Source organism: Hetaerina americana, unplaced genomic scaffold (assembly GCF_022747635.1).
Source record: "Hetaerina americana unplaced genomic scaffold, ioHetAmer1.1.p SCAF_1, whole genome shotgun sequence".
Lineage (NCBI taxonomy): Eukaryota > Metazoa > Arthropoda > Insecta > Odonata > Calopterygidae > Hetaerina > Hetaerina americana.
Genome location: NW_027286069.1, coordinates 37,864,454 through 37,891,547, shown reverse-complemented (window position 1 = coordinate 37,891,547; position 27,094 = coordinate 37,864,454). Strand labels below are relative to the sequence as shown.

At 40.1% G+C, this 27,094-nt stretch overlaps 1 protein-coding gene across 4 annotated transcripts in view; it reads left to right on the top strand.

Annotated features, from left to right (window-relative positions):
• cyst (rho guanine nucleotide exchange factor 18 cysts) overlaps positions 1–27,094 on the top strand; it is a 96,644-nt gene that overhangs the window by 7,467 nt on the left and 62,083 nt on the right. For 3 of the 4 annotated variants that reach the window (XM_071588403.1, XM_071588395.1, XM_071588387.1), the window contains 5 exons: positions 11,056–11,346; positions 24,772–24,854; positions 26,126–26,294; positions 26,379–26,505; positions 26,692–26,968. In XM_071588403.1, the coding sequence (XP_071444504.1) occupies positions 11,056–11,346; positions 24,772–24,854; positions 26,126–26,294; positions 26,379–26,505; positions 26,692–26,968 (947 nt within the window). Of the gene's footprint in view, positions 1–9,986; positions 10,568–11,055; positions 11,347–24,771; positions 24,855–26,125; positions 26,295–26,378; positions 26,506–26,691; positions 26,969–27,094 lie in introns of those variants that run through there. The other variant, XM_071588411.1, reaches the window with a different exon arrangement.

Here is a 27,094-nt window from a genome sequence, read left to right as displayed (position 1 = left end):
ATAATATTAAATGAAGAGGGAGGAAGAAGCATAGTCAGCATAGAACAAGCTATGGATAGAATATTAATGGTAGAGATAAAAGCAGTACCGACAAACTTGGTCATTGTTCTGGTATACATGCCACCGAGCAATCATAAGGAGGAAGAAGTGGATAGGATATACCATCAGTTAGAGGACATAATTGCAAGTTTTCCTGTATGGAAACATTTGATAGTGTTGGGGGATTGAATGCGATGGTAGGTGAAGGAAGGGATGGTGATGAGGTGAGGGACTACGGTTTAGGCACAAGGAATGACCGTGCGAAGAAAGAAATTAACTTCAGCAGGAGATGGGTTAGTCATCACCAACACTTGGTTTAGGCACCACAAAAGGCATAGGTATACATGGAAAATGCCAGGTGATTCACTAAGGTATCAGCTAGATTATATTCTGGTTAGACACAGGTTTAATAGCAGTGGGATCAATTCACACAGCTTCCCGGGAGCAGACGTGGACTCTGACCACAATTTTGTTTATGATGAAGTGTAGCATCCATCCCAAAAATATAAGACGGGTGTCAGGTTAGGAAATGGAATGTAGAAGCATTAACTGGGATGACTAATAAGGAGTATCAAGAGGCTGTAGAGAAAATCATGGATGAGAGTAAAGAGCTGAGTACTGTCGAGGAAAAATGGGGTTATATCAAAAAAGGAATATCTAAAGCTGCAAATGAAACTGGGAACCATTAATGGGAAAATGACAAGGAAACCATGGATCACGGATGAGATGATTAGAAAGATAGATGAGTGAAGAAAATGGGAGAGCATAAACTCTGGGCTAGTGAGAAGAAAGTATAAAACGTTCAATAATAAATTGAGACAGGCAACAAATACAGCTAAAGAAGCATGGTGGAAGACACAGTGTTAGGATATGGAGAGTACCATGAGAAATCACTATCGGGAATTAAGAAGGGAAGATCTGTGCTAACAGTTAGAGATAAGTCGGGTAAAATAATTATTGAAACAGAAAAGATCCAAGAGTGTTGGAAGGAAAATTTGGAAGAACTGTATGGTGTAAGAACTTATGCCAACAAGGTTTGTCATTGAAAGAGAATATGACGTAAATGAAGATAGCTTAGGTCCAGGCATTCTCAACAAAGAGAAAGGGCATCGAGGGAGATGAAATCAAATAAGGCAGTGAGTGTAGGCAACGAGGATGTAGGGAAAATGGATGAAGGGCATATTGATGAGCAGTGGAATATTGAAGACTGTAATACAGGGTAGAATGTTAGGCAAACAAGGAATGGGCAGTGACAGGATAGGGATGTTAGATGGGATGAAGGGAGGAGATGAAGAAGGATTTGATGTACAGTAGGTTGCTGGATTGTGTTGTGTTAGGAATAACAAAATATTGACTAGTTATGTCCTCCAAAACCTATCTTAACCGGTAGATTACTCTCTCAATATATATATATAAACCATGAACACAGTAATCAACCCAAAGGTCGGTTTGGTAGGTGATGAAAGAATTTACCCAGTATTAAGCCCGACAGCGTGTGAAATTTACACATCAAGGTAGGAGGGCCAGTTCCTTTGCCTGTGCCGGTTATGGCTTCCCGGGATGACATGGTACCCGATAAATTACATAGCTGGGGTGGAGCTGCAGGTTCCCAGAGTGCCTTCCCCAGGAATCGAACCCGGGACCCTCTGGTCAGCAGTCCAACGCTCTACCCACTGGACTACCGCGTTCGTCCTCGAACTGCTCTGCAGATATTTCAAATATGACTTGCTTGAGTTAACGCCAAGTATCTGTAGAATTGCTGTGTTGCGACGCGCAGTTCACAATCATAATTATTTAATTTCGTCTTATATCGACCTGGCATTCACATTCAACAATGCCGGAGTGTAGAAATCATTCGCTTTGACTGGGATTCCGGTCACGGCAAATGATTTTGACTCTGAAATAGTTGCATTGAAATGCATATAAGCGGATGACTCCGTTAAACATTACTGTTGCGGCATCTCCCGCAGTTTCTTGGAATTCGACCTGTCATGTCAGTAAATTATTGAGTCAGCTCTGTTCATGTACCCATCCAATTAAAACTACACTTAGTCAAACGAAACGCCATTAAACGTCGCCGTCAGTGCACTACATTAAAAGACAAATAGACCGGCGTAGCAACAAATAATCGAAATTAATGTAGTCTTCATCAATACCCTGGGAGCCATCAAAAAGGTGTGTGGCAGAGGTGCAGCACCAGGAGGAAAGGGTAAGGGATGAGGGGGTTAGGGTTTTTGAAATGGATGGGGAAAGGTGGGTGGAACTTGCAAAAAAATATAAATATACTAGTATAACTATACGCAGTCGCAACCTTGTAGGTTAATACTTATTATGTCGAGCCGACTAGTGGGGGATTTCGATTACAAGCATTCTGGTCTCTTATTGTTCTTGGAAAAAATGACCATTTAAACCTGTCAGTCTTGCAGTCTCTCTAATCTTATATTCGTGATCCCTCCGCCCGTAATACGTTGGGGTTCGTATTATGTTCTTGATGTCATCGGAAAAGGACCCATCTTTAAATGTTTTCAATAAGTTTAATCTATATTGTAAACGCCGCTGTTTGAAGGAATCCCAGCCTAAATTTTCTAGCAAAGTAGTTACGCTACTGCGTTGCTCATAACAATGTTTAACAAATTTAGCCCCCCTCCGCTGAACTCGATCCAATACCGAAATCAAATTTATCTCTTAAGGATACCATATACTGGCAGCATACTCTAGGTGGGGCCCGACTAGGGCAAGAAAACATCGTTCCTTCACTTTTTCGTCACATTTACCCAGCACTCTTTTTACAAATCCCAATTTTTTATTAGCACGACCGCATATTTCTCGTATGTGGCTTCCCCAGGACAGATCGTGAGTAATTGTTACACCCAAGTATTTAAAGGAATATACCCTCGCGATTTCAGTTTGTTTCCCTTTGTAACTAAATGGGAGGGAATTACTCTTTTCCCAAAAATGTATTACTACGCATTTTTTCAAATTTAATTACAATTGCAATGTAGTCCGGACTTTTCACCCCAGAAATTAATGGTCATGCCAAACAGGCCAATGAATTTTATCCTCAAGTTAGCAAATGCGACCCCATTATTAATGGTTAGGCCCCGGTTTACCCTTTAAAATATACTTAAAACACCGGGAAATAAAGTTTTGGGATTATAGACGGGAAAGAATATCGGGTGAATCGGTATCCTTCGGCGGGAAAATCTGGGTAAAACTTTTGTGGTGCTTATCCGTCAGAAATCGGATCCCTTCACCCACGCGTATTCGTATAAAAGTGGCGGTAGTTACTATAAATTGTCTATAACGTTTTTGTTCGTGCCCCCCTGAAAGGGGTTATGCATCCATATCTGGTACAATTTTATTGAATAATAACAATTTCCTTCATTGTAGGCAGATTTTAGAAAGTACCAAGGGTTTTGCAATAATATACGAAAGATAATTTACAAAAATTGGACGTGGTGCGTGCCTTTTCTTAGGAAGGAAATTATGTAGATGCAGAAGAAATTCCGCCCCAATTATTTATTGGGTCTCAGAAAAGCTGCCCTTAGCCATTTCAAGTCTTTGGCTTTTATTTCGAAAGAGTTGGAACAAACAGAATGTCAGCATGGACCACCACAAACGAAGGCTTTACAACAGTCGGTAACCTTTTGGTACAAGACACGTATTGACGCGTCAGGTTTGATCCCATGTGAGTTGGATCACTGAAAGCGCGTGAGGGTCAGGTGGAATCATTCGTCAATTCTATGTAACTCGTTACAGTCGTGCCAAGAAATATTTCAGTTTTAAAACATATCCGGTATCATATTCTTTCCCCTCCTGCATTCGTCGCACCCAAGATTGCCGCACAATTCTAGTTTTAGGTCATGCTTACGATGACTCGGCAAGGTTTAGAATCATGGTGTAGTGTAATACGAAAGCGAATAGTTTCGCCATTTTCCAGCATCATCATAATAAGGATTTTTTTCGCAAGGGGCGCGACTGATATTAGTTATTTGAGCCTTGCGATAATTTTTATCGTGTTGATTTTTTTAATTCTTGGCAATTTTTGGTAAGGCTGGGAAATTTCACTTCGCGACTTGCTTCCACGAGTCTTTGACTAGGTACAAGCGAAGCACGCTGGTTTTTTGCTTAATTTTCGGAACGGAAAACTGGGAGGTTAAAATTAATCAAATAACCTAATTTCGAAACTGAAATTTCTATGCAAATGTGGGGATAAAAATCTTAGGGCAAGTAAAAAAGTACGTGCTAAAATTGTCCAAATAAGGAAATGGCCGACTCAGCAATGTGACAACGCAAATTTTGGTCTCGACTGAAAAAGGGCGTTAAAGAAAATAGGAAGGAATATAAGGATAAGCATAAATCGGACTGTGCAAAAGTCAAGGTTTCGTTATACCTGTATAAATTCTTACGTTAAATTTCCAGGATAGGTTTACTGGCTAGTGGAGCAGTGAAATAAATTTCTCTAAACAGTAAATAGTCGCCAAGGACCGTCCAAAACCTACCTTTAATCGGTGGAATTCCTTGAATGAGTAAGCTAGGCAAACTCTGAAGTATTAAATGGGGTGGGTGAAGAGAGGAAATTGCTACGGGAAATCCGAATAGGGCAGAGAAAGTGGATGGGGAAAATATGTATATATTGTATTGTAAGGTAGTGGGATGATGAAAACCGTGACGGAATGGAGAATGTTGTGTGAGCGGACTACAGGAAGGAAGAAAGTAGGATTTTTGGGCAGCATGAAAGCAGTTAAGTTTGAAAGAAATGAAGAAAGAAGTAATGTGGGGCAAATAAGAGGCTCGCGTGATACATAAGAAGTACGCCATTGATTTTGGAAATGCAATTCTGTGTAGCATAAATGAGATACAAGTGTAATTTGTCGTTAGGTACCGTCAAAACCTACCTATAACAGCTAAACTATCTTTGATGAAAATTAAGTATTGAATTGGTTACAAAAAAAACTAAATATTTACTCCCAGATATCGCTTCCACACACTGTTGCTGTCGACCTTTTTTCTTCAAAACAGCTTACGGCTCTTTTCACTGTTTGAGAGTTAGTATTTCTCTCTTTTATGTCAGCCTTAGCGTTTACTAAAAGGCAAATGCTACTGCATGCGAAACCTGAAAATAAACGCAATCAGTTCCGAAGTTTTAACATTCTCAGAAAGCCAAATACTTACCAGATCGTCGTGAAATGGTACTCTACTTTTAGTGTGACCCCTTAGAAATATCTTTGTCGTTATTAGACAGTTACGTTCAGTTATTTTCAATGAAAAATGAAACAATTTTAGCATGGTTTAAACATTACCTTATCTGTTTTCCTCCATAAAAATGTGCCGTTGCAAACGTAACTGGAGGAATATTCCCATGGAAAAACTGTTTACAGCATTGATTTTTTTATGAAACTGTTTAATGATACAAGGGTTAAAAATGGCGCCAATGACGGTAGTGTCACATTTCTTGTATTATGTGTTGCTGTTCTGTTGCCGTTGATTTTCGTAGCAATTTGCTTTTTTTTCCAAAATCTACGGCTATAGGAACAGAAAATCAATCTAAATTACTTCATTAAATGAGAACTCTTATAAGCTTTGAATTTCTGGCGTACTATATCATTATTATCGTATTCCAATCGGAATTAAGGTGGAAGCACCGCAGGAAAAAGTATTTTGTGTAAGTCATTCTATTTTTTGGTACTTGGTATGGTGGGCGAAGGGAGAGGTTTGTCGGGAGAAATCCTATGGAGGCAGGAAAAATGGGTGAAGGGCGTATTGATTGGCAGTGGAATGCTGAAAACTGTAGTCGAGGGTGGAATGTTAGGCAAACGAGGAAAGGGCAGGAACAGAATAGGGATGTTGGACGGGATGAAGGGAGGAAGGAAGACTCAGAGATGAAGAGGGACCTGATTTAGAGTAGGAGACTGGATTTTGTGTTTTGTTAGGAGTCCCAAAATAATTATTTGTTAGCTGTGTCCATCCAAAAACCTACCTTAACCGGTAGACCACCCAATAATAATAATAATCCAAATGAATTAATATACAAAATGGGAAGGGATGGGTTTTATTGTGGATCTGGCCAAGAACCATAGTCTAAAAGGAATCGCTTAAGAATCTAATCGAAGAGAAGTAGTGGAATAAAATAAAAATGTCCTCTACATTACACATAAGTGTAGTGACGAATACAGCTGGTAAAGAAATTGTCTCACTTCACATGTAAAGTTATGCAACACTGGATATCTTCGTCCATTCCATTTTATTACAGTTTGACGAGTATCTTATAGGTTTTAAATTATATTTGTTCAATTAAGAGACTCGAGGTTTTTAACAAAAACGCTGGCTGAATGAAAATCCATGGTTGCGCTATTAAAAGCATTGGTAGATTTCGTTTCTGGTGACATTTTAAGTCGTTATATTTCTTACTATGAATCTAAGAAACGTATCTTACATTTAAATTTGAACTTGCATCCTACTCGAAAAAGTTACAAGTAACGCGCTACTTCACTACGAAGATAATCGTCACAGTATTATTTTCAGCGCTCTCTTCTTTGTGGTAAAGTAAGAATTTCACCGCTTCATCGAGAAGTGGATCAAATGGAGGTCAGGGCCAAAGAAGAGATTCCCCCCGTTCAATATATCTGAAAGACTCACAGATAGCCCTGGTGTTTTGGAATTGTTTTTTATAGTTTTCAAGTTTTATTTTTATGCATGTTGATATGTAAACTTTGACGTAGAATTGGAATTAACATGCGCGTTGTGGAGTCTGCTCTCGTTTGTGAGTCAAGGTTGGAAGCCAACCTTACCCATTTTTACGTGAGCTCTATGTTATCCGTGATTTTTTTCCTCTTGTCGCAAAAACTATAAAATCAGGATTATACTTAAATCATTAGTTTTATGGCTGAGTCATAATTAACCAAAGCGAATTCGTGACCGAAGCAGTAGATACTCTTTGTAAAATTCACGCTTACATTATTTGGATTCTCGGCTATAATTTCAATACATCCGCCGAAATCAGGCCGATGTAAATAGATTGTAATTGTGCTGATGTCACGAGGTGAAAGAGTATTAGCCTTTACCTCGTAAAAATTTGACCAATTGTTTTTACCACGCTGAATAACAGTTAAGTTTCCTTCATTTTTGCGACTGATTAATTGATTTTCTTAAGGTACAGCAGAATTATATTTTTTATCATGTGTAGAAAATTTTACTACGAGAATCGGAGGAGCATTATATGTAAAATGCCGAATGAAGGGACCCTTAAAGAGGCACTCGAGCTCACGGTCCAATTGAGAAACACTCGTAACCCTTTTGTAACCATTCTTAACCACCGAGCATTAAACTGCATCTCAAATGACGGTCATTCTAAACCTTTTGCACTCAGCAGGAGGGTTTTGCCGAAGAACTTGAATCCGAGCTCAACGGAGAACTTTATTGCGCAAAATGGTAAGCGTTATTGATTTTTCGAGGGCGCGCCTCGAAAAGAAAACCGTGGATAGTGAAATCGCCTCCCGAAAAAACTCTCATTAGGACGGGGAATCGGCTGAGGGAAAGAGAGAGGCAGGAGGTATATACCATGCGAGTGAAGTTAGCGGCGATGGCCTTAAATCTTAATTTGCCGCGAGCGAAAAGAAGAATATCAAGAGAGGACTCTTTCCACCCATTTTTCTCGCCTCCTTGACGAACACGAGCGCTCCTCTCGTCTCCCACTCGTCTCTCCCCGTTCACGGACGGTTTAGTCCCCGAGGGTGCTCTCGGGCGTCACCCAAAGGGTTGACGGTAACGATGTGCGTCGGGAGGTGAGATGTGTATGCATACACGCATGGGGTGAGGAATGGCGTGGGGGAAGTGGGGTGATTCACTCCTCTTCAGCACGAGCGGAGAAAAGCTCTCCTCCGTTCGTGCATCCCTTTGAGACGGGGGAGAGTATGAAAAATGAAGTAGATGAGGCGTGCGCTATTGATGGGATCGAAGGGGTGAGGTAACTCTGGGGGGGGGGAGGATATGGGGAGATGAGGGCATGCTAAGGTATTTTGTCCTCGGATAGATGTTATGGCTGCCCAGAAGAGCGGGGAAGGGGCGGCAGTCGGAGAGGCGCGCCTTCCCCAGGGGTGGGAGCCGGGTGCAACAGTGTACAAATGCAGGTGGTTGGCATGAGGGAGAAGAGGCGATGGAGGGAGTGGGGTTTGGGAGAGAGTCGGGAGAGAGTTGGCGGATGGGGCGGGTAGGGGAAAGTGGCGAGGAAGGGTATGGCACTCGGCCTTGGCTCAGGGCGAGAGCTTCCCCCTTCCCCCGGCATCCCCCTCGCTCCTTCGCAGCATCCCTGTTCCCCGTCTTCCTCCGTATCCACTGTCCCTCCCTCTCTCCTCGTTCCTCTTCCATCCATCCCTCCTCTATCTCTCCTGTTGCTGCTGCTGCCCTGATCGATCGTCAGACGCGGACCCCAGGCCCAGGACCCAAGCTATGCCCGGGAGTAGCACCCCCGCTTTCCCTTGTTAAAACTCGCAAATCGTGCGCGCGGCGTAACGCCACCACCACCATATCCTCCGGAGACCTTTTGGCGCTCCCTTGTGGGTTATTCCCTCAGTGGAACTCCTCCCACCAATGCCCTCGTCTCGAGAGGTGTGGCCCCCGACGTTGCCCTTTTCACCCAAGAGCCCTCCCTCCTTCGACATCACATTTGGAGTGGTCGCGGCTGGCGGGGTGGGTGGGCGATGAAGGCGGATCCTCGTGTAACAAGTTGGTCCTCAGGAGGGTTGAGAATCATCTTCGTAACCTTCTCCATTCCATAGACCAACTCCAGACCTGGGCGGGTATTTCCCCCCCCCCCCAGCCTGGAACAGGATGATGGCCGGGGATTTCTGACGGGGAAAGGTGGATTGTCAGCCCCTAGGTCGCTTACGCCGGCGGGGTGCTTTTAGTCGATCGGGGCTTTCCGTACCACTCTCCTCCTCTGCGTGGTAGTCGGGCGGCGGTTCCCGCACGGCCTGTCGCCGCGCTCTGACGGGATTCGATGCGGAAGAATGGCGGTGCAACCACCACCGCCTTCTCCTCCTCCCTCCTCCTCCGCCGACTTATATCTCCCCACGGCCCCTGGAGCGGAAGGTTTCGTGATGTCGGAGATCGCCCCGAGCGATTCGTGATCGACATGGTTCTCTGCCGTCGCCGCCAATGTACTTGCTTAAAATGACTGCATGGGGGTGGATGTGGATCGTTGGGGAAGGGTCGCTCTCCTCTCATCCCCCCTCCCCGGCCTTCCCAATCCGAGCGCTTTCGGAGATATGTCGGTTTTATTGACCGGACGGGCGCAAACAAGTTGTGAGCCTCGTCTAAACGGTTTTTATAGTTGAATTGCCTGATGTCTCGTTAAAAATTTGATTCGGAGCACGATGGATGGTGAGGGAAGTAAAGATAATACGTATAGAAAGGTGGACATTGAGGGGAAGGAAATCGATTGATCAAACGACCTTCATTTAGTTTTTTTAAGATACTCAGTGATGTCGTTTTCAGGGAGGAAGGTTATGAATAATTGATTCGAGGATGCAAAGTGTGTGTTCCTCCTCGATTTGACGTCATTTCGTGGCGAACGCAGTGAGAGGAGCGGGGAGAAGGAGCGGCGATGGAGGGGAGTCGGCAGGGGGAGTGGATGTTTTGAGTAACCCCCGATTTCTCCGTTCCACGGATAGGCGAGTAGAAGCGGTAGGCAGGCGCAAGTGGACGGTCCCGGACGATTTGCCGATGACCTGTAGCGCGCATACGCCAGCGTTCGATGAAGTCCTTTAACAGGGTTTGTTGTCGTCACAAGATTTCCGTCGATAGGAATAAAAACCAGAGGGGAGTGAGGAAGAAGATGGGAAGGGTGGGAACCTGAGGGGCGGCGGAGGGGTGGGGGATAGATGAGGAGTGCGGTGTCGGATCGTGTGCGTTGCAAGGCGGAAGGGGAATTCCACCTGGAAAAGTGTGGACGGCGGAGGGAGGGGAATCACGAAATCAATAGCCCCCATCACCGCTGCTGGCCGTCAGTCGAACCGACCCCCTCCGCACCCCTTCCTCCTTCATAAAATCCCCTTTCGTCTCTCACCTCAATCCCCCTACGCAGGTTTCAAACCTGAAGAACGGAGGAAGTTAAGCACGGTTAATTTTTTAAAGCTAATTCTCGTCGCCACCGTCAACTTGACCGTTCTCGGGTCCAGTTGTTTTCGGGAGAAAAGAAATCGCAGTACGCGGAGACAATGATGGCCTTATCCCGTCCCCCCCGCTTCCCGCGACCCCTTCCCAACCTCACGAACTCTTAAGCGGCGGCGTCCAGCGAGGACGTTTTCCCGAGGAATCCCAGTCCTCATCGTCCGCCTTCCCCGGCGCTCCCAGCGTCGGAAAATATGGGGCCCGAGCTGGCACGCATGTCCCGCAGCGCGGGCACGGACGTTTGGTGGAACTCGCACTTCGCTCCTTCCGCGGGCGGGCACGCACGGTTTCCAGGGCATCGCGGCGTGAGACGACGCCGCCTCCCGCCGTCGAGCGAGTCGTCGGCCCCGCCTTCGATGTGAGCAGAAGGTTCAAGCGTTTTTGGAGTGATATCTCCTCCCCCCCCCCTTCCTTTTGCGCGTGCATAACCCTTCCTCCCTCCCCTAGCCACCACCCGCTTCCTCCGTTCAAAGGCGGCGAACCATTCCCGAAATCGCATTCTTACCCGCACGCGTATCCCCTGACCCCCCACTCCCCTCTCATGCCTCATCGCTATCCTGCGACACGACTGCGTGCTTCCTCCGAGTGTGCGCCTTCATGTGTTTGTGAGCAAATGTGGACAAGGATGCGTTTTGGTTTCCCGGTTTTTCTTTCTTAAACCCCCAGGCTAAAACATGCACAATCGTTTCCCCTTTCCCTCGGACCCCCCCTTGCTTCCCCCCCTGCGCCCGCACTTGTGTTTGTGGAAGTGTGTGTGTGTGTGTGCGTGCGTTCGATCTGTTTGGGCAAGCCATTGATCGCGCGTTTCACCGTCCGTCTCCCGCCCGTTTCCTCTCCTCGTTCCAGATGAGTTCTCGAACAGCGCGGCAGAGGAGAGCGACGAAGACGTGATTACGGATTACTTGGCGTCTTCCGCCACCGATTCCTCCGCTGACATCCTCTTGTCGTCGGGCGGGGGGCCCGGGGGAGAGCTGGGTCAGTCACAGGCATCGATAACACCCGCCCCACACGCCGCCAGCACCAACACCATGGCGGCACCACAGCACAAGATCGCTGGTGGTTGTGGTGGCGGGCCTCTGGTTCCCACCATCAGCGTCACTCCACACTCACCCGGCTCCAAGCATTACCCCATATTAGGTGAGTTGCTCCCCATTGTGCAAGTAATTTCCCTTCACTCAGGAGGGCGTGTTTTATTTATTTACCAACCCGATCGCGATGTTTACATGGAGTCGGTGACGTCTGAAACCTGCTTGGCTGGAATATTGCGGCGAGTTGGAATTGGAGCTACGTGAACACTAGAACATCACGGTGCCCTGCATTTATGCAATGGGCGTTTGATTTTCAATTTTATTTGAGGCTTGGATCGACTGGAATACAGTTGTTCGGCTTTGCTTGCAATCTTGTGGAATGAGCCGATCGTCCGTTAGTTCCTGTTCCATTTTCACTTATTCTCTTTGGTGGCATTTATAAACGTAAAATCTTTTGACCACAATGCCCGAGCTTGTATTCATGGAATTTTTGCTGGACTATTTTGGAGTGGGTATTTATTGTTTCCTCGGAAAGAAAAACTCTTATTTTGTCTCGCATGAAAAGAATGATACCATTTTCTATGGTAGCAACTGGTAGCTAGTAAGTCATATTTAAAATTTTAGTATGAATTGATTGTAACCATTAAAGCTTTCACTGGATCATTGATTTAACTGCGATCCACCTTTTCTCTCGCACAATATTTTGCGTGAATAGCATTTCTTCTCTTAATGTTTCAGTGTGCAAATTTCATGAGAAATATTCCAAAAATGAAATGTTATCTTGCGGTTTTGGTAATATATTTACATTATATGATTGATAGGGAAAGCAGTTGCCTAATTAAGCCTCTAAACACTTTTAATGATGATGTTATATTCCATAATGTAACTAATTTAAGAAATGACAAGCAGTTGATATTATATTACAGGGAAAAGCGATGCGTCTGCCGGAATGATTTCAGGTACTTCGATAATTTTAGTTATAGCTTTTATCCCGTTCTAAATATTAGCGCTGTACAACATTGCTGTTAAAAGTGAATTTCAGCGATTACTGTTAGCTGTAAAATCATCACCGGCTTCATTATTATGTAAAAGTTTTATGTAATTATAAACTTTTGACGTTAGTTTACTGACTACCGTAATGTCACGGAAAAATACTGGAGTTTTAATAGTCCTTTAAGTTATGAAGCGTATTAGAGGACAGTCACCCGTGGTGAATGTTAATCCTGGCCAATTAATTAACTGTATTTGGTCGGTATTTACAGTATGAGAATTATTTGAAAAGTAAATGAATTTTATACATTTTACAAAGCTTTTATAATTATTTTTGTATTTTATTAGAATAGTCGGTTAGGAAACGGGGTAAATAAAAAGGAAAAATAATATTGCTTAAGACGCAAACTGTATTTCTGGCAAATGTGGTGATGATTTTAAAAGTTAAACCCGTTTCATTAGCGCGACTAGAATAATGCAAATAGAAAGGCGGTGTGTGTACATTATATGTTAATTGTTTGATAGCAACATAATGCGTGTTAATGATTTCCGATGATATCCATACCTCATGGCAGAGACCCGTTTCTCTAAACAATTACCACACAAGACAGTGTTTAATGTGATTAAGTATATTCTGAACGAAACATTGTGAAAAGTAGACGTGGTTGATGTAGAGAGTATTTTTGTCTTTACAAGGGTCTGTGTGATTGAACTACACCGACTTATTAAACTTGATTAAATTTCTGTCTTCAAAATAATTACAAGCGTTGCAAGCCCAAGGCGAAATTATCACTACGTTATATTTTTGTTTATTTGACGGAGCAATGAGAATGGTGAGTTAATTAATTCCAGACATCGTTGTAATACGAATCCGTGAATGCCACCTTAAGTATCAAGTGCTTCGTCATTTCGATCGACCAAATAAGATATGGGTTCTAGTTGTTGAGAAAGGTATGAATGAAGACTAATTCATTTTTAATTAGTGTTAACTAACCAAAATAACAAAATAATCCAGTAATATAAGCTGCTCGTAATATTCCTTAGCAAAAGAGGAAAGTTTGTTAACTGCAACCAAAACTAATATTACTACTTTCGTAGTCACAGGGTGAATTTTGCAACGGCAGCTGTATGAGAGTCAATGGAAATTCTCTTCGCCCTATCGACTAAGTATCATGTGTACGTATTAACGGATCTTATGCAATTTTTTTCTTATATGAATGGAAGTAAAAGCTTACGAATGTAAATGTAAGAATTGTGCTTCAACAAATGCTGTCCTTGTTCAAATCGTCGTCCACCTTTTAAAGTAATAACATCTAATAGGCTTGCAGCAGCTACAGTTACTATAGTGCGATATCATTTTTAACTGAAAATTCAGAGAGCTTGACCAAACATCTTCGGTTATTCGTGAATTTTATTTCATAGTTCACTCTCAAGTCGGACCAGTCGGATCAATTTCTTTGGCGTTTAAAACTGATATTAAACTATGGGAGAGATATTTATCGGGTTACTTTAGGGATTTCTAGGGAATAATAATTCAAAGAACGTATTATATTGGTAGTTAACCATTTTAATGAACAAATTCACATGTAGTCAGTTCGTTGCACATTTTCGTCTCTGTGAAAGTATATTTTTTGATTAATCGTGTAACATAGTTAACGATGTTACCAGGTGGATGCCCATTGTGCTTCTTTCGACGTCCGTAGTTTTATGAGCGTCAAGAAAATTCCTTGGTATATTGATACCGTTTATGACTCCGTATATATGGATACCGAGAACCTTGAACGTGATCCTCAACTTTCATTAGGGAATGCGGGCGTGTTATCTCGCTCTCAGGTCTCGTGTAATGTCACTGCACAGAAACGGCTTTAGGCTGTTTTCAAGTGTGGAATCGGATTATTTTTAATATTGTCCTTTCATTTGTTACTTCTATTTGCTTCAATCGTGTGTCCTAATGCTAGATATATACATTATAGATAATAATCACCGTTGTTAATACCAATATACTTTAAATTTAATGTTGATATTTGTGTGATGCCATGTAGCACGCTATGCATTTCTTACCATGAAGTGATAAATACTATCAAATCCCTCGTGTCATATCCGTAGAGTCATATACTGAAACACATAAAAGCCCTCCAAATTGGTCCCCGAAACAATAAAGGGTAATCTTATGTGGATGATAAAAAGAGGCACGTACTCTTCTCATTTGAATGGCAAGTGGCAACTTTAAAATAAATCTTATAGCTCAGGATAATTTATAATGCAAAATAAAGTGAAGAAGGATTTTTTACCAAGTAAGTGTGCATGCGTACGCACAACTGGATTAGGAAATGTAATCAGGAAGTGGCTCCGGATGGAAATTGCGTCAATTTATTATTCCTCGAATATTAATTTCGGAATTACGTTGTGTTTTCAGAATTGCAAGATTCATTAACTGCGGTTTTTATTGCGTTTGTCTGTTATCCTTAAATGTACGGAAAACATCGAAAATATATTTCTAATACCGGTATTGGAAGTTAATTTTGTGGAATACTCATTGATAGCCAAATGTTATCAATCACGCGTAAACCCAGCATTTAAAATAGTTAGCGAACATAATCAGGTCGCAATATATATATCAGATTGTGTAAATTTGGGATGTATCGCTTGGATTATGGTTACGCCTGATCCAGTCCATGCACCCAATTGCGTACAGGTTTAGTTCAAGGTCTTCCCGACGAGTTAAAAGTGGAGCGCGTAGTGGTGCGACACCTCCGTATTTGGGATTATCACTCCTCTGCACTTAGCATTTTGCGTGTACTCGTGAGGTTTGCGTTTTATAGAGGTGTGACGCTTTACTAGTGATAGGATTTCTTTTACCGAGTTTCACGCTAACTAAAACACGTTATGTGGACATCCTTAAAATCTCGGGTATTTCTGTTTCTTGTATGTTAGGGTTGCGCTTTTTTTATGTGCCGAACTCCTTAATTTATATTTGTGCAGATTTATTTTAAGCCTCGCCAGTGAAAGTCTGTCAGATAGGCATTTGGGGGCCGAACTTAGAGTCACTGACGGAGCACGGTTATAAAACGGGGTTCTAAATCAGTAACTTAACATGATCTGACGGAAGTCTTGTCGTGAATGAATGTTCAATTCGTTCAAATTTGTCGCTTCTCACCTTTGCCAGTTCCAATTTTTTGAGGGAACAGGTTGAACCTTTAATCTTAATAATATTAAATAAAGTGGGGCCTATGCAGTTCTTTCAACTTCAAGAACTATAGCTTAGAATCCGCCACTGAGTAAGATTATTGCGTAATTACCCACTGGGATAGTAAATATGTATTTTTGACATGATTATCCAATGTATTGTGGCTCTACAGTGTCAGTTGTTCATGGGGTAGAATCATTTTTGCTTAAGCATCTTTTGAGCAAAATATTTTATCAATATCATTTAATTTTTTTGTAATAAATTCTCATATGGGAGAGAATGTATGTGCTTTAGTTAAGTTGGCTGGAAATGTCTAACCCTTGATGGCACTGATTTGTTCCCATATTTTCAATTCATTCATATTTTGCTTAGGGTAATTAAGCTGATGTATTAATTTATGCAAAACTACTTTAAGCTCGATATGACCCCTAACAGTAAAATCAGTCACAACACATAATTAAAATTACCGTATTTTCCCATCGATAACGCGCATCCAGAACTTCGTAGTTATTATGAATTTGTATAGATACCGCGCGCCCAGGGCTTCATAGTTATCTTGAACGTGTATAGATGCCGCGAATTTTATATACGTACGTATATATATATTCGCGTAAAAATTATATATAGTGTGTAAAAATACGTCTATGTTTGGATTTTTTCAATTTTCATTACATAACGCGCATCGTCATTTTTTCGATCTTCTGAACATTTTTGTATAGATAACGCGTGCGTTATCGATGGGAAAATACGGTATCCCCTCTGTTTTGAAACCATTCAGTGATAATCTATTATGTTCTCAACCCGACTGCCATCTGTGTGATTTTTTTAATATATTCATGGCTTACATTTTTTCCATGGTGTGTGCTTTGATGCATGAACATAAAAACTGTATACCACATGTATTTTAATATAGTATATAATTGTTCAGCTCAAACTAAAGAAAGGGTAGTTCTATCCTTATTAAGGCTTTTCAAGATAGAAGCAATGCATGAGGGTAGGCCGTAAGCTAATGCACACATGCTTGTAGACCACAAACAAAATGACCCTCAGGAGCACTCCTAGTGGCATGTGGAAGTAACATTCCCCTTCAACATGTATTTGGAGGTTTGAGGTAGTTTCATTCATCCAGTGTATTTCGATAGGCGGAAGTATGGAGCCGTGTTCCAGTGCTATGTCAACGCAAGTCAAACAGCATGCTGTTATCAAATTTTTAGCTACTAAAAAATTGACTCCTGATGAGATTCATCATTGTTTAAAGGCTGTGTGTGGTGACGATGCCGTTGATAGGTCTACTGCAAACCGATGGGTAGTAAAATTTCGTCGTTGCGAGCCTGGAAAAGCCATATTTGTTGATGAAACTTCTTTTGACTGTGTTTTGGAATGCTCACCGAGTTTATGTGACTGATTATCTGGAACAAGGGGCATTGGTAAATTCTTCTCAGTATATACAGACTCTAAAATACCTCCGATGTCGAGTTTGTTATGTAAATACAGCCTGGCGCCAATAATCTTACAACATGACAACGCGCATCCACAAACCTCACGCGCCACTGAAGAGGCTCTGCAAAACCTGAAATTTGAACCAATTCCACACCCTCCTTATACCCCCGATCTTGCACCTTGTGATTTTTATATATGTCCTCAACTCAAGAGACACCTCAAGGGTAATCATTGCACCTTGGTCGATGAGGTGAAGGCAGCTGCCAAGTCCTGGATTTGAGAAAAGTCGGGAGTTTTTCAGTGATGGAATGAAAAAACTTGTTACTCATTTGGAGAGATGTGTTAACCTTAACAGTGACTATTTTGAAAAATAAATTTATAATTTTGAAACTTAAGAATTATACTTCGATGTACTTTTTGCCTGATCTTGCTATTTGTTTTTGTTCACGCTCTATGAGCATGTGTGCATTACTTTTCAGCCTGCCCTCGTTCAATATCAAAACCAGCCAAATATGTTTACAAAATTTGGTGGTTTTGCGACGTGACAATGCATATCATTTGCAAAGAATTATGTACACTGGCAAACCAAACAACTCTAGAGAAAAAAGGAGAAAGAATAGTAAGAGAACTTGCATTTCATTGATGAAGTGGTGGAAATATATGTATTAATAATTGTTTCACTTCAATACTTGTTTCCAAATATTGTTTTTGTGGAAGTCAACAATTATTGGTACAGCAAGAAATAGTGAGCTCTACGGCCTCTCAATTAAATAAGAATGGGGAAAGAAAACTCAAATGGCCGTAAAAATTAATTACTACTAATTAAAAATTAATTTTTACGACCATAACCAGGTAACCACCTGGTTATGAACACAAGGGTTGACTAGATGTTGCTCTTGTTAATATTAAATTTTTATGATTTTATTCATATTTAATTATAGTACCTATAATGAAAAGAATATTACTATATAAATGCTTTTCATCGACCAATTTATGTGAAAAACCAGAAACACAATAATCAACCGAAAATTTGGTTTGGTAGGTTTTGGTGGAGTTCACCCATTATTAAGCTCAACAGTGTGCTTAATTCACACATCAGGGTAGAGGGGTCAGATCCTTTTCCTGTGGTGCCTATGGTTTCCCAGGAACCACTCTGAAGTTCAGTAGATTACGATATATATATATGGAAAACTATTGCCATTAATTTGTTACTAGCGATCAAAAGCTTGAAGTGGTTGATAGACGGAAGGAACTACAAAAACACTTTTATTTATCTGCTCTTTGTTCGGGCAACTTGATTCTAATACAGAGGTCATACCCATCCTTAGTAAGCAACCCTAAGCTCTTTAGTTTGCTAGGTGAGGGGATAGTCCACCATATACTAACCTGATTTCTGTGTGAAATTCACAAATGCATTCAGGATAAAGGGACCAGTAAATTCCCCTGTGCTGATAAGGCAAACCTGGAAATGCAGAAATTTGATCCTGAGCCCTCTGGTCAGTAGCCAAATGCACTATCCACTAGGCTACCATCATCCAGTCAAGACTTATAATCTCACCTAGAGAACAAAATGTTATCCTTCAGCTGTAGGAAAAAAAAATTATTGTCAGTATTGGAGAAAGCATATGCTTGAAGTTTTAAAATGCCACGTTGTTCAGTAATTGTTTGGCAGCCATCAATAGTGAATGTTTTCAGTGAAATTGTGAAAATGGAGAAAATTGGTCATGGTTATGTGATACAATACTTTTATTTGAAAGGCCTCAGCCCAACCAATACAAAAAATAATCTGGGTTCTACTCTAGTTGAGTCTCCTTCTTCGTTTACAACAATAAAATATGGAGTAGAAGAGTTTAAACGTGGCCATACGAGCTGTCAAGTCGAGCATCGTATTGGTTGACCAAATGAGGTGACGACTCCAGAAACAGTGAAGAAAATCCACAAAGTGATACTGAATGATCGTAGCCTGAAAGTGGGTGAGCTAGCAGACATAATAGGCATTTCAAAAAGTGTGGTACATTGCATATGAACTGAAAATTTGGGCATGAGAAAGCTGTGCGCAAGATGAGTGCCTGGTTTGCTCACACTCGAGCAAAACCAGTGTTGTGAAAATATTTCAATTGAGTGTTTAGTAAATTTTCACGGCAACAAAGCAAAATTTTTGCACCATTTCATAACCATGGATGAAACATGGGTCCATTGCTTCACACCCAAGATAAAAGAACAATCAAAACAATAGATTCAAGGGGGAGAACCGGCTCCAAAGAAGGCTATGACCGTTTCATCGGCAGGCAAGGTCATGGCGTCAGTTTTTTGGGATGCACGTGGTATAATTTTTATTGGCTATCTTGAAAAAGGAAAAACTAAAAACTAAATCAAGCAAAAGCGATCGTATTTGGCTAAGAAGTGTTCTTTCATCAAGACATTGCACCAGCTCACAAATCCGTTATTGCAATGGCCAAAAATCATAAATTAAAGTTTGAATTGCTACCTCATGCACCCTATTCGCCAGGTTTAGCCTCTTCGGATTATTTTCTGTTCGCAAACTTGCCTTGAAAAAATGCCTTGGTGGTCAAAGATTTACCAACCGTGAAGAAGTGATGTCGGCAGTTATTGGCTATTTATAGGAGCAAGACAGTTCTTATTATAAAAAGGGTATCGAACGAATTGAACATCTCTGGGAAAAGTGTATAGAGCTGAAAGGAAATGATGTTGAAAAATACATTTTTTTTCAAAATTTTTGTGTTTTCTCTGTTGGGTCAGGTACTTCTGGGGCCACCCTCATATGGCAGCTACATTGAGTAAGGATGTCAGGAAAGATTAGCAAAAATATTTGGATTTGGAATGCAGTTTTGTACGCCATAAAAACTTGGTCATTGAGACAAGATGATTTATTTTATTACCCTGCAAGCCACCGCTAGGGTGTATGGCAGTAGATAAATATATATCGGATGAATTTTGACCCAAATATGGCCCTACCGTGGTCAGACAATGGTATTCTGTTCCATTATCATTCGTGGAAAAAGTGACATCTTAAGTCTATCCGTTCTACTCTTGATTTCTCTAACTTTACTGACATAGTCTCTCTTACCATACTACGATGGAAGTATTAATATATTTTCAACATCACTGCCTAAGAGGCATCCTTCCCATTCATGCAAGATATTTAATCTCTAATTTAACCTTCACTCCTTGAGTGATTCACAGCTTAGCTGCTTTAATCTTTTGGATGTGCTTCTAAGTTTATTATAACAACATTACACAAATCTAGATCCGATACACTGAATGCGATCCAATTTGGCTATTAATCCAACTTCATGAGGATCTTTGCAGAATTTTCTAAACAAGACCTAATCAGCAAAAGATAACTTTTCTCTTTGACCTTTTTTATCACATTTAACGAGTACTCTTCTATGTAAAGTGTGCATGGAGGCTTTTCAATTGTGGATTTGGAGGACAAAAAAAGTAAAATATACAGAAAAGGAAACAAATGAAGATGTACTAGGCATGGGAGGGGAAGAGAGAAGGTTGTTGGGAGTAATCCAAAGGAGGCAAGAAAAGGAGATGCCAACATTTTGATTGCTAATAAAATATTGAAGACTGTGGTAGACAGAAGTTCATTATGCGGGCGAGGAAGGGGATGGGAAAGAATAGGGATGTTGTGTGGAGGAGGGAGGTTGGGTGGTCAGGGAGGGCGGTTAGAAAGTATGAAGAGTTGAAGAAAGGTTTATTATAATGTAAGATGCTTCACTCTCTCTTTTTTGGTGAACTTAGAAATGTAACAGTAGTTAATCTGTGCCCATCCAAAACCTGCCTTAAATGGTAAACAACTATTCAAAATGTCCCGGAAACTACTTCATAAATACTGCGAAGATAAATACTGGCTCAATATCTGCAGTTTTATGGGTACATTCCAGTTCTATGGTCTCCTAATTTTTATATCTAACTGGTTGCACAACAAAGTTAAAAACTCTGTTACCTCAGAACATAATCTCACTGTAGATGTATAAATTTTTGACAATGTCAATGCCATGATTTCAAGGCCGCAAAGAGCATTACTTAGGGGTCCTATTGACCAATAGAAAAATTGGCTGATCAAAGGCTGAGGTTTCTTGGGTCCAATGTCATGATGGTCAACCTTGATTGGACTGTTGCACCCCAGGATACACATTTTTCGCAACAATAACAAAATCGCTAAATGACTCATTTAATTGGCAGTGACTTGCAATCAGTGCTTTGCATTGAAAGTGGAGAAGAACAGACGACACACACTTTTTGTACCCTAAATGATGCAATTTTAAGTACTGGAAGCACTTCTCACTCTAGCAGTTGCCATGTGAACCCTGTGCACTTTGCGGTACAGCCACTGTATCTAACTTTCCTGCCTCTTTTTTATTTCTTCCAATAATCCTATCTCATCCTCCATCAAACTTAGTACTTCTTTGTTTGATTTCCTTTCAGTCCACTCCACCTTTTCCATCCTTCTCCACATTCACATTTCAAAAGCCTCAGACCAAATATTTTAAGACAAATAATGCTATAAATACGCATGTTGAGGTAATGTCATGGAAAACAATATAGGACATAGGAAAACAATATAAATAATATGTGTTTGTGAAATTTCCCACTTAACCAAATCTCCCATTTTCCCGTATCACTCTATGCAAAAACAACTGCCTAGCGACCACTGAACATAAAGGAGTAGTGGTCTTTAAGCATTTACTTTTATTGGGGAGAATTCCATGATAAATAGTAATAGTAGCTGACCCAGAGTAGAAATAATGTTTTAACTAATACTAGATGCCTACTGATTTTCTCACGTGTTATTATATTTTTACGACTTTTCATTATCTGAATGCCAGCAGTAAAAAATGCAAAAAGAAGTCATGGCATGGTTAGTGACATGGTCAACATCTAGCTGAAAAAAATCAAAAATGTCAATTAGGACTCCCAAAATGAAGGGAATCTCTATACCATAAGTAGGATTTCATTTAGGTGAGCTGTCAAATTTTGAAAACTATTTTTGCAAGTTGTCCATCCATGTATTTCTGCGCTACAGGGGAAAATGCTAAAATATTTTATCATGCAAATTTGGCTGCATTTGTTGGATTTTATTGAATATGTGAGGTAGTGAAAATGGTTCCATAAAAACCTAAAAATTAATATTTATCCTTGGAAAACCTCGTAATTGCTGACTAGTTTCCTGTCTTTTGTCTCCTAGATTTCAACCTAAAGTTGTTTATGGTCTCTTTTTTTATCTTCTTCCTTCTATATCAATTTTTTGGCTATTTATTCATGTAGCTGCCTTTCATAAAAAAGATAATCTAAATAATGCAATAAATAATCTTTGCTTTGATTTTCCTCGTCTCGAGTGAAAGTTCTATTGCCATCTGGAATGGTATTAACCATTGGTTTGTGTTCTTTGAAGTGGTGTCTTATGATTGCACCAGTTGTTTTGGCTTTTACTTCCTTTTTATAGTACTCTTCTTCATCTGGGGTTTTATTCTCGATCCTTTCATATCTTCCTCATAATTTCATGCCGAATTCTCTTGTAGATTTTTTTCTCTTCCTAAGCTCTTGAATATATGAACCTTTTTTCCATTCCATGCAGGCCAGCACTACATCTCTGATAAATAGCGTATGTTTCTCAGGTGGCCAACAACTCCATTTGTGATTATTCCCTCTTCTCATCTAACCTGCATAACCCTTCCCTTTTCATATCTAACTGTTCCTTCTTCCTTGTTACTCCAATATCTATCTTTTATCGATTGTTTTATTGCTCCATTTTTCCACATCTTTCTTTCGCGTACGATAAAATGTCATCCATCCTTGTCTCAATTATCTTTAGCATTCCTATTTTGCCATGGGTTTCCATTGTTTTTTAAGCTTTTGATGTTAAGTTGACCTAATCAATATTAAGTTATGCTTACTGCTGATTGCTTCTTTGGATGGACTTTCAGCTGTCAGAATTATCGTGTTAATTTCTATGAGTTTGTTGGGTTCTCAGTTAGGTTTCATTTGAAATTTATCATGTCCAACTCATCATCCATCATCCTTAAGGTTGCTCATTGCCAAGTCCACTTGTGCACAGTTTATGTATCGTCACTGTACATTCAGGTATTTCCTGATTAGTTCATGCTCTTTCCTGTCATTCTGCTTACTTGCTTGATCTTCTTGGGTACAGGGTTTTGTTATTTGTATATCCTGAATCCGTATTGAATAAAATTCTTTCTCATCAGACTAAATCCAATTACTTCCATCACAGTCATTTACAGTAATCATTGAAGTTAAGATTATTTCAAAATTGTCAAAATCTATTGTGCTGACAAAAGGGTTCCTAAAAATCCTCTGTGATCTCCACTTAGCCTTATTTCTAGACATTTTGCTTTTTTTGTAAGTATTTATGGGTATATTTGTTGGAAGCACCCCTTGTCAATTTTAAGCACCTTTTTAGGAATTTGTTATCATTTTCAAATTATTGAGGAATGACATTTCATGTTGGCACATAGCTGTTTAGTCTGGGCCTCTTTGAACTTAAACCGCCACATGTACTTTATTTTGGATGCATTTGATGGTAGAGAAACCTATGCACAGTTTATGTATCGTATGGTGTATGAAGCACCTAGTATTATTCAATGGAAATCTCACTAGGAGGCAACCTCATGTGTCACGTAGAGAGTTTCCTGGGCAATACCACAGAGGGGTTGGTGGTCATTCTTTTCATAGCAGAGACTTTCTTAGCAATTAACACAGCTATTCATTGTGTTTGACATTGCTGATGCTTAGAAATCTTTACCCCATCCGCTCTGAGAGCAAAAGCTCCCGAGTATCACCTCTTAGCAAAGAATCAAGGTGCTTGGTTTCATAAACCCTCCTGCAGATTTCAGTGGTAATTATGTTGTCTCGTTAGCTTAATTCCTAGAGCATCAGCTGTGCAAGTTGAAGGTCCCTGGTTCAAGGCCCGGTCAAGGAGTTTTTTTCTTCTTTTCTGCTTCTACTTATTTGTGTGTTGAGTTAATTGAAGCAGCTGTTCAGAATTTTGCAAATAGCCTTGCGAATTGATGAAGGAGAGACTCAACCGTTAATGGAAAAAACAAAACAAACCTTCAAAATTTCAATTGTTCACTGACTTCTAGGTCTAGGAGAGAATGGCCACTGTGTGTGCTGAAAGGTGAGGTACTAAACCCAGAATAATGAACTACCCAAACAAATTAAAGAATTCCCCCACTTAAAGATATTTCTTAGAGCCACTAATCAGAAAATGAAGTTTGGTAACAACCGCCAAGTTCTCTCTATGGAACAAGGAGATCATAGATAACAGCCATAATCTGCACACCACGTTCTTTCCAGGCATCCAAAGGATAAGTGAAAGAAACTCTGACATAATAAATGAAAAAGAAACACTTTGTTCCAATCCACCACTTTATTAATTAAGTGGTGGATTGGAACAAAGTGTTTCTTTTTCATTTATTAAAATGAACTTCCACAAAGTTGAGGCTGAAACTATTGAGATAAACTCTGACATATTAAAATCAAATAGTCATCTCTGAACTTAAATATAAACACCCTTCAAATACTACAGACGTCCACCAAATATAGGCAGCATACTTACTCCTAAGCCCTCTTTATCTCCCTATCCCTACCCACACCCAAATATACAATAAGAAATTTGATGGCTGCTTCACCATATCAATAATTCATTCCTTAACCACCAACACACCTTTCATCAAAGTCCACACCCCATTGAATAGTCTTCCACAAGTTTTTTTGCACTAGTTTTGTTCTCATTGAAGGCTTTAGAAAAATTTATAGCCTATTAAAGCAAAGCTTTTGTTGTATTAATAAATGAATTTGGTGATTTTATACAATAAATTGAAACTAATGTGTTTCCAAAACTGTGATGTTTCATTTCTTTTACAGAGGACAGTCTGCAACAACTGCATGACATCCATGAAAGCATCCAACAAATGCGAGAACTCTCCGCCCAAGCATTAAATCAACAGGTGAGTTGACTTTCTTTTGATTTTTATTTGAAATATTCATGTAATTTTACAGGTTACTATTGATAATAGATACGTGAGATTTTATTGGTTGCATAGATAAAATTGAAGCAGATAGTGGAAGAAGTATCATTTAAATCCCTGATTTTTAATAATGATAAATTTTAGATGCTGGGTGGAAAATGGTAGATATACTATGCTTCTGTTTTCAATCTTATTTTTAGCACATAAATACCTACTAATTACGTTTGCTATCATAAGAAAAATAATAATAATAATTGGGAAAACTTATTTATAGGCGAACAACTTGCAAAACTAATGAACCCAAATGAGCCAATTGTGAACATAGGCTCATAATATTTCAGCCACTCCGATCCCATCCATAGTTTGACATTTTCATAAAAACTGGCATTTAGCACCAAACGTATACAAGTATTTGTTGAACATATCTGTCCGCTAATGATGGCCATTCATTTTAGAGACGGACATTGAAACAGATTTTTGGATTATTCTTCTTGCCAGCATTTATTTTAATGTGGAAATGTAAATCTAAACACAAAATTGGACGAAATTATTTCTCCTGATCATTGCAGCTTTTCATATTTTAATGACAAAATTAAAATTATGCTTCATGGAAATCTGCATCAGTTTCAATAATAGATACTTTTAAATCTCATAATCTTTTTAGATGGTATTTTGGGCTGGGGCCATTCTCACAGGTTGAACAAAAGGCCAATATAACACAACTCATGGATTGACTCTTATCTGAAATCTAATCAGTTCCTCTTTTCTAAAAAATATACTGAATATAAAATGTCTTGTTAAATAGGGAAAAAGTATTAGAGTTATTGTGCTAATGGAACAGCTTGTACATACACTCAGACATAATTCAGGAAATGGTCAAAACTTGTTCCGGGTGACCCAGAATATGTATTTCTATTGGAATCCCAAGGTCAAATTTTTTCTTGGAAGCAGTATTCTCCTTGCTGCTAAATTGCATGCAGGAAAAATAACCTTGAGAAAGGTTATCTTTTAACCTTTCTCAAGGTTATATTTCCTGCATCAACAAAAGAAGTGCATGTTTGCTTGCCATCTTGTAATTTAAGTATTTATCCTGTAAAGTTAACAGTTGCACGAGAAAGGTAAGAGTCAATGCTACTCATGGCTATGACCTTCCCATGTGAATCAGTTAGTGATGCCAAAAGCACTTACTGTATGGTTGACTTTGAGTTTCTCATGACATTAATTTCCATTCCATCTTCATATTTCCACAGATACTAAGGTTAAATCAGTATTCTCGTCTCAGCTCATCATGTCCCTCACTGAATAATGATCTAGGGTCTGACACTGACCTTGCATCAGCAAATTCATCACCGACTCAAGGTCCTCTTAGACCACTCATTGGACTACAAGCCTCTCAAAGATTGGAAAGTAAAACAAAAGGTGAGCGTTATGAGATATGAAACTATGGATGTAGATGTAATTTTTTTGTCTAGATGATGTTTAAAGAATATGGATATCTTTCAGGATCTTCAAATAAAGATTGGTTGATGTCAAGGAGCAGTATTGAAGTGGACACGAAGAGGCGGAGAAGCTGGACAGCTCTGGGAGAAAAGAATAATAGGGATAAGAAAAGCTCTGACCAACAGAGAAGGTATTACAGCTGAATACCTCGTAATAGTTTTTAGATGGAACAGGCATAATTTTCCAAACAAATTAAAGATTAATTTCCTCATCTGTGAAAATATTATGTAATCTTTTAAGGAAGGGTTAAAAAAAAAAATTGTGAGAGTGTTAGACTAATATTAAACTTTATTTCTCTCTTTCATGCAATTTGAAGTAGTCTTAGTCTTAGCAGCCTTGAGTCTGACAATGATGACACATATCAGGATCAGACTGATGATAGTCATGGAATGCCAGTTCGTTCTGATCCCTCAAAAATGCCTCCGGGCACCACCAGTGCAGTGTCTGCTGTAGCAGCAGCAGCAGCGGCGGCTGCAGCTGCAACAGCAGCAGCAAAGTCTCGTCGCTACAGTGGAACCACAAGTCCCGTGAGCTGTGCGACCTGGAATAGTGGAGGAGCCTCCACGCACTCACTCAATGAAGCAGACCTTCAGGTGAATTGAAATAATCATATTTTGAAGATGCATTTAAAGTAAAATGTATCCCCATTTGCATTAAGGTGGAATAAATGAAAATCATGTTCTTTGTAAAATGATTTATTGTATAGTTTATGGCACTAA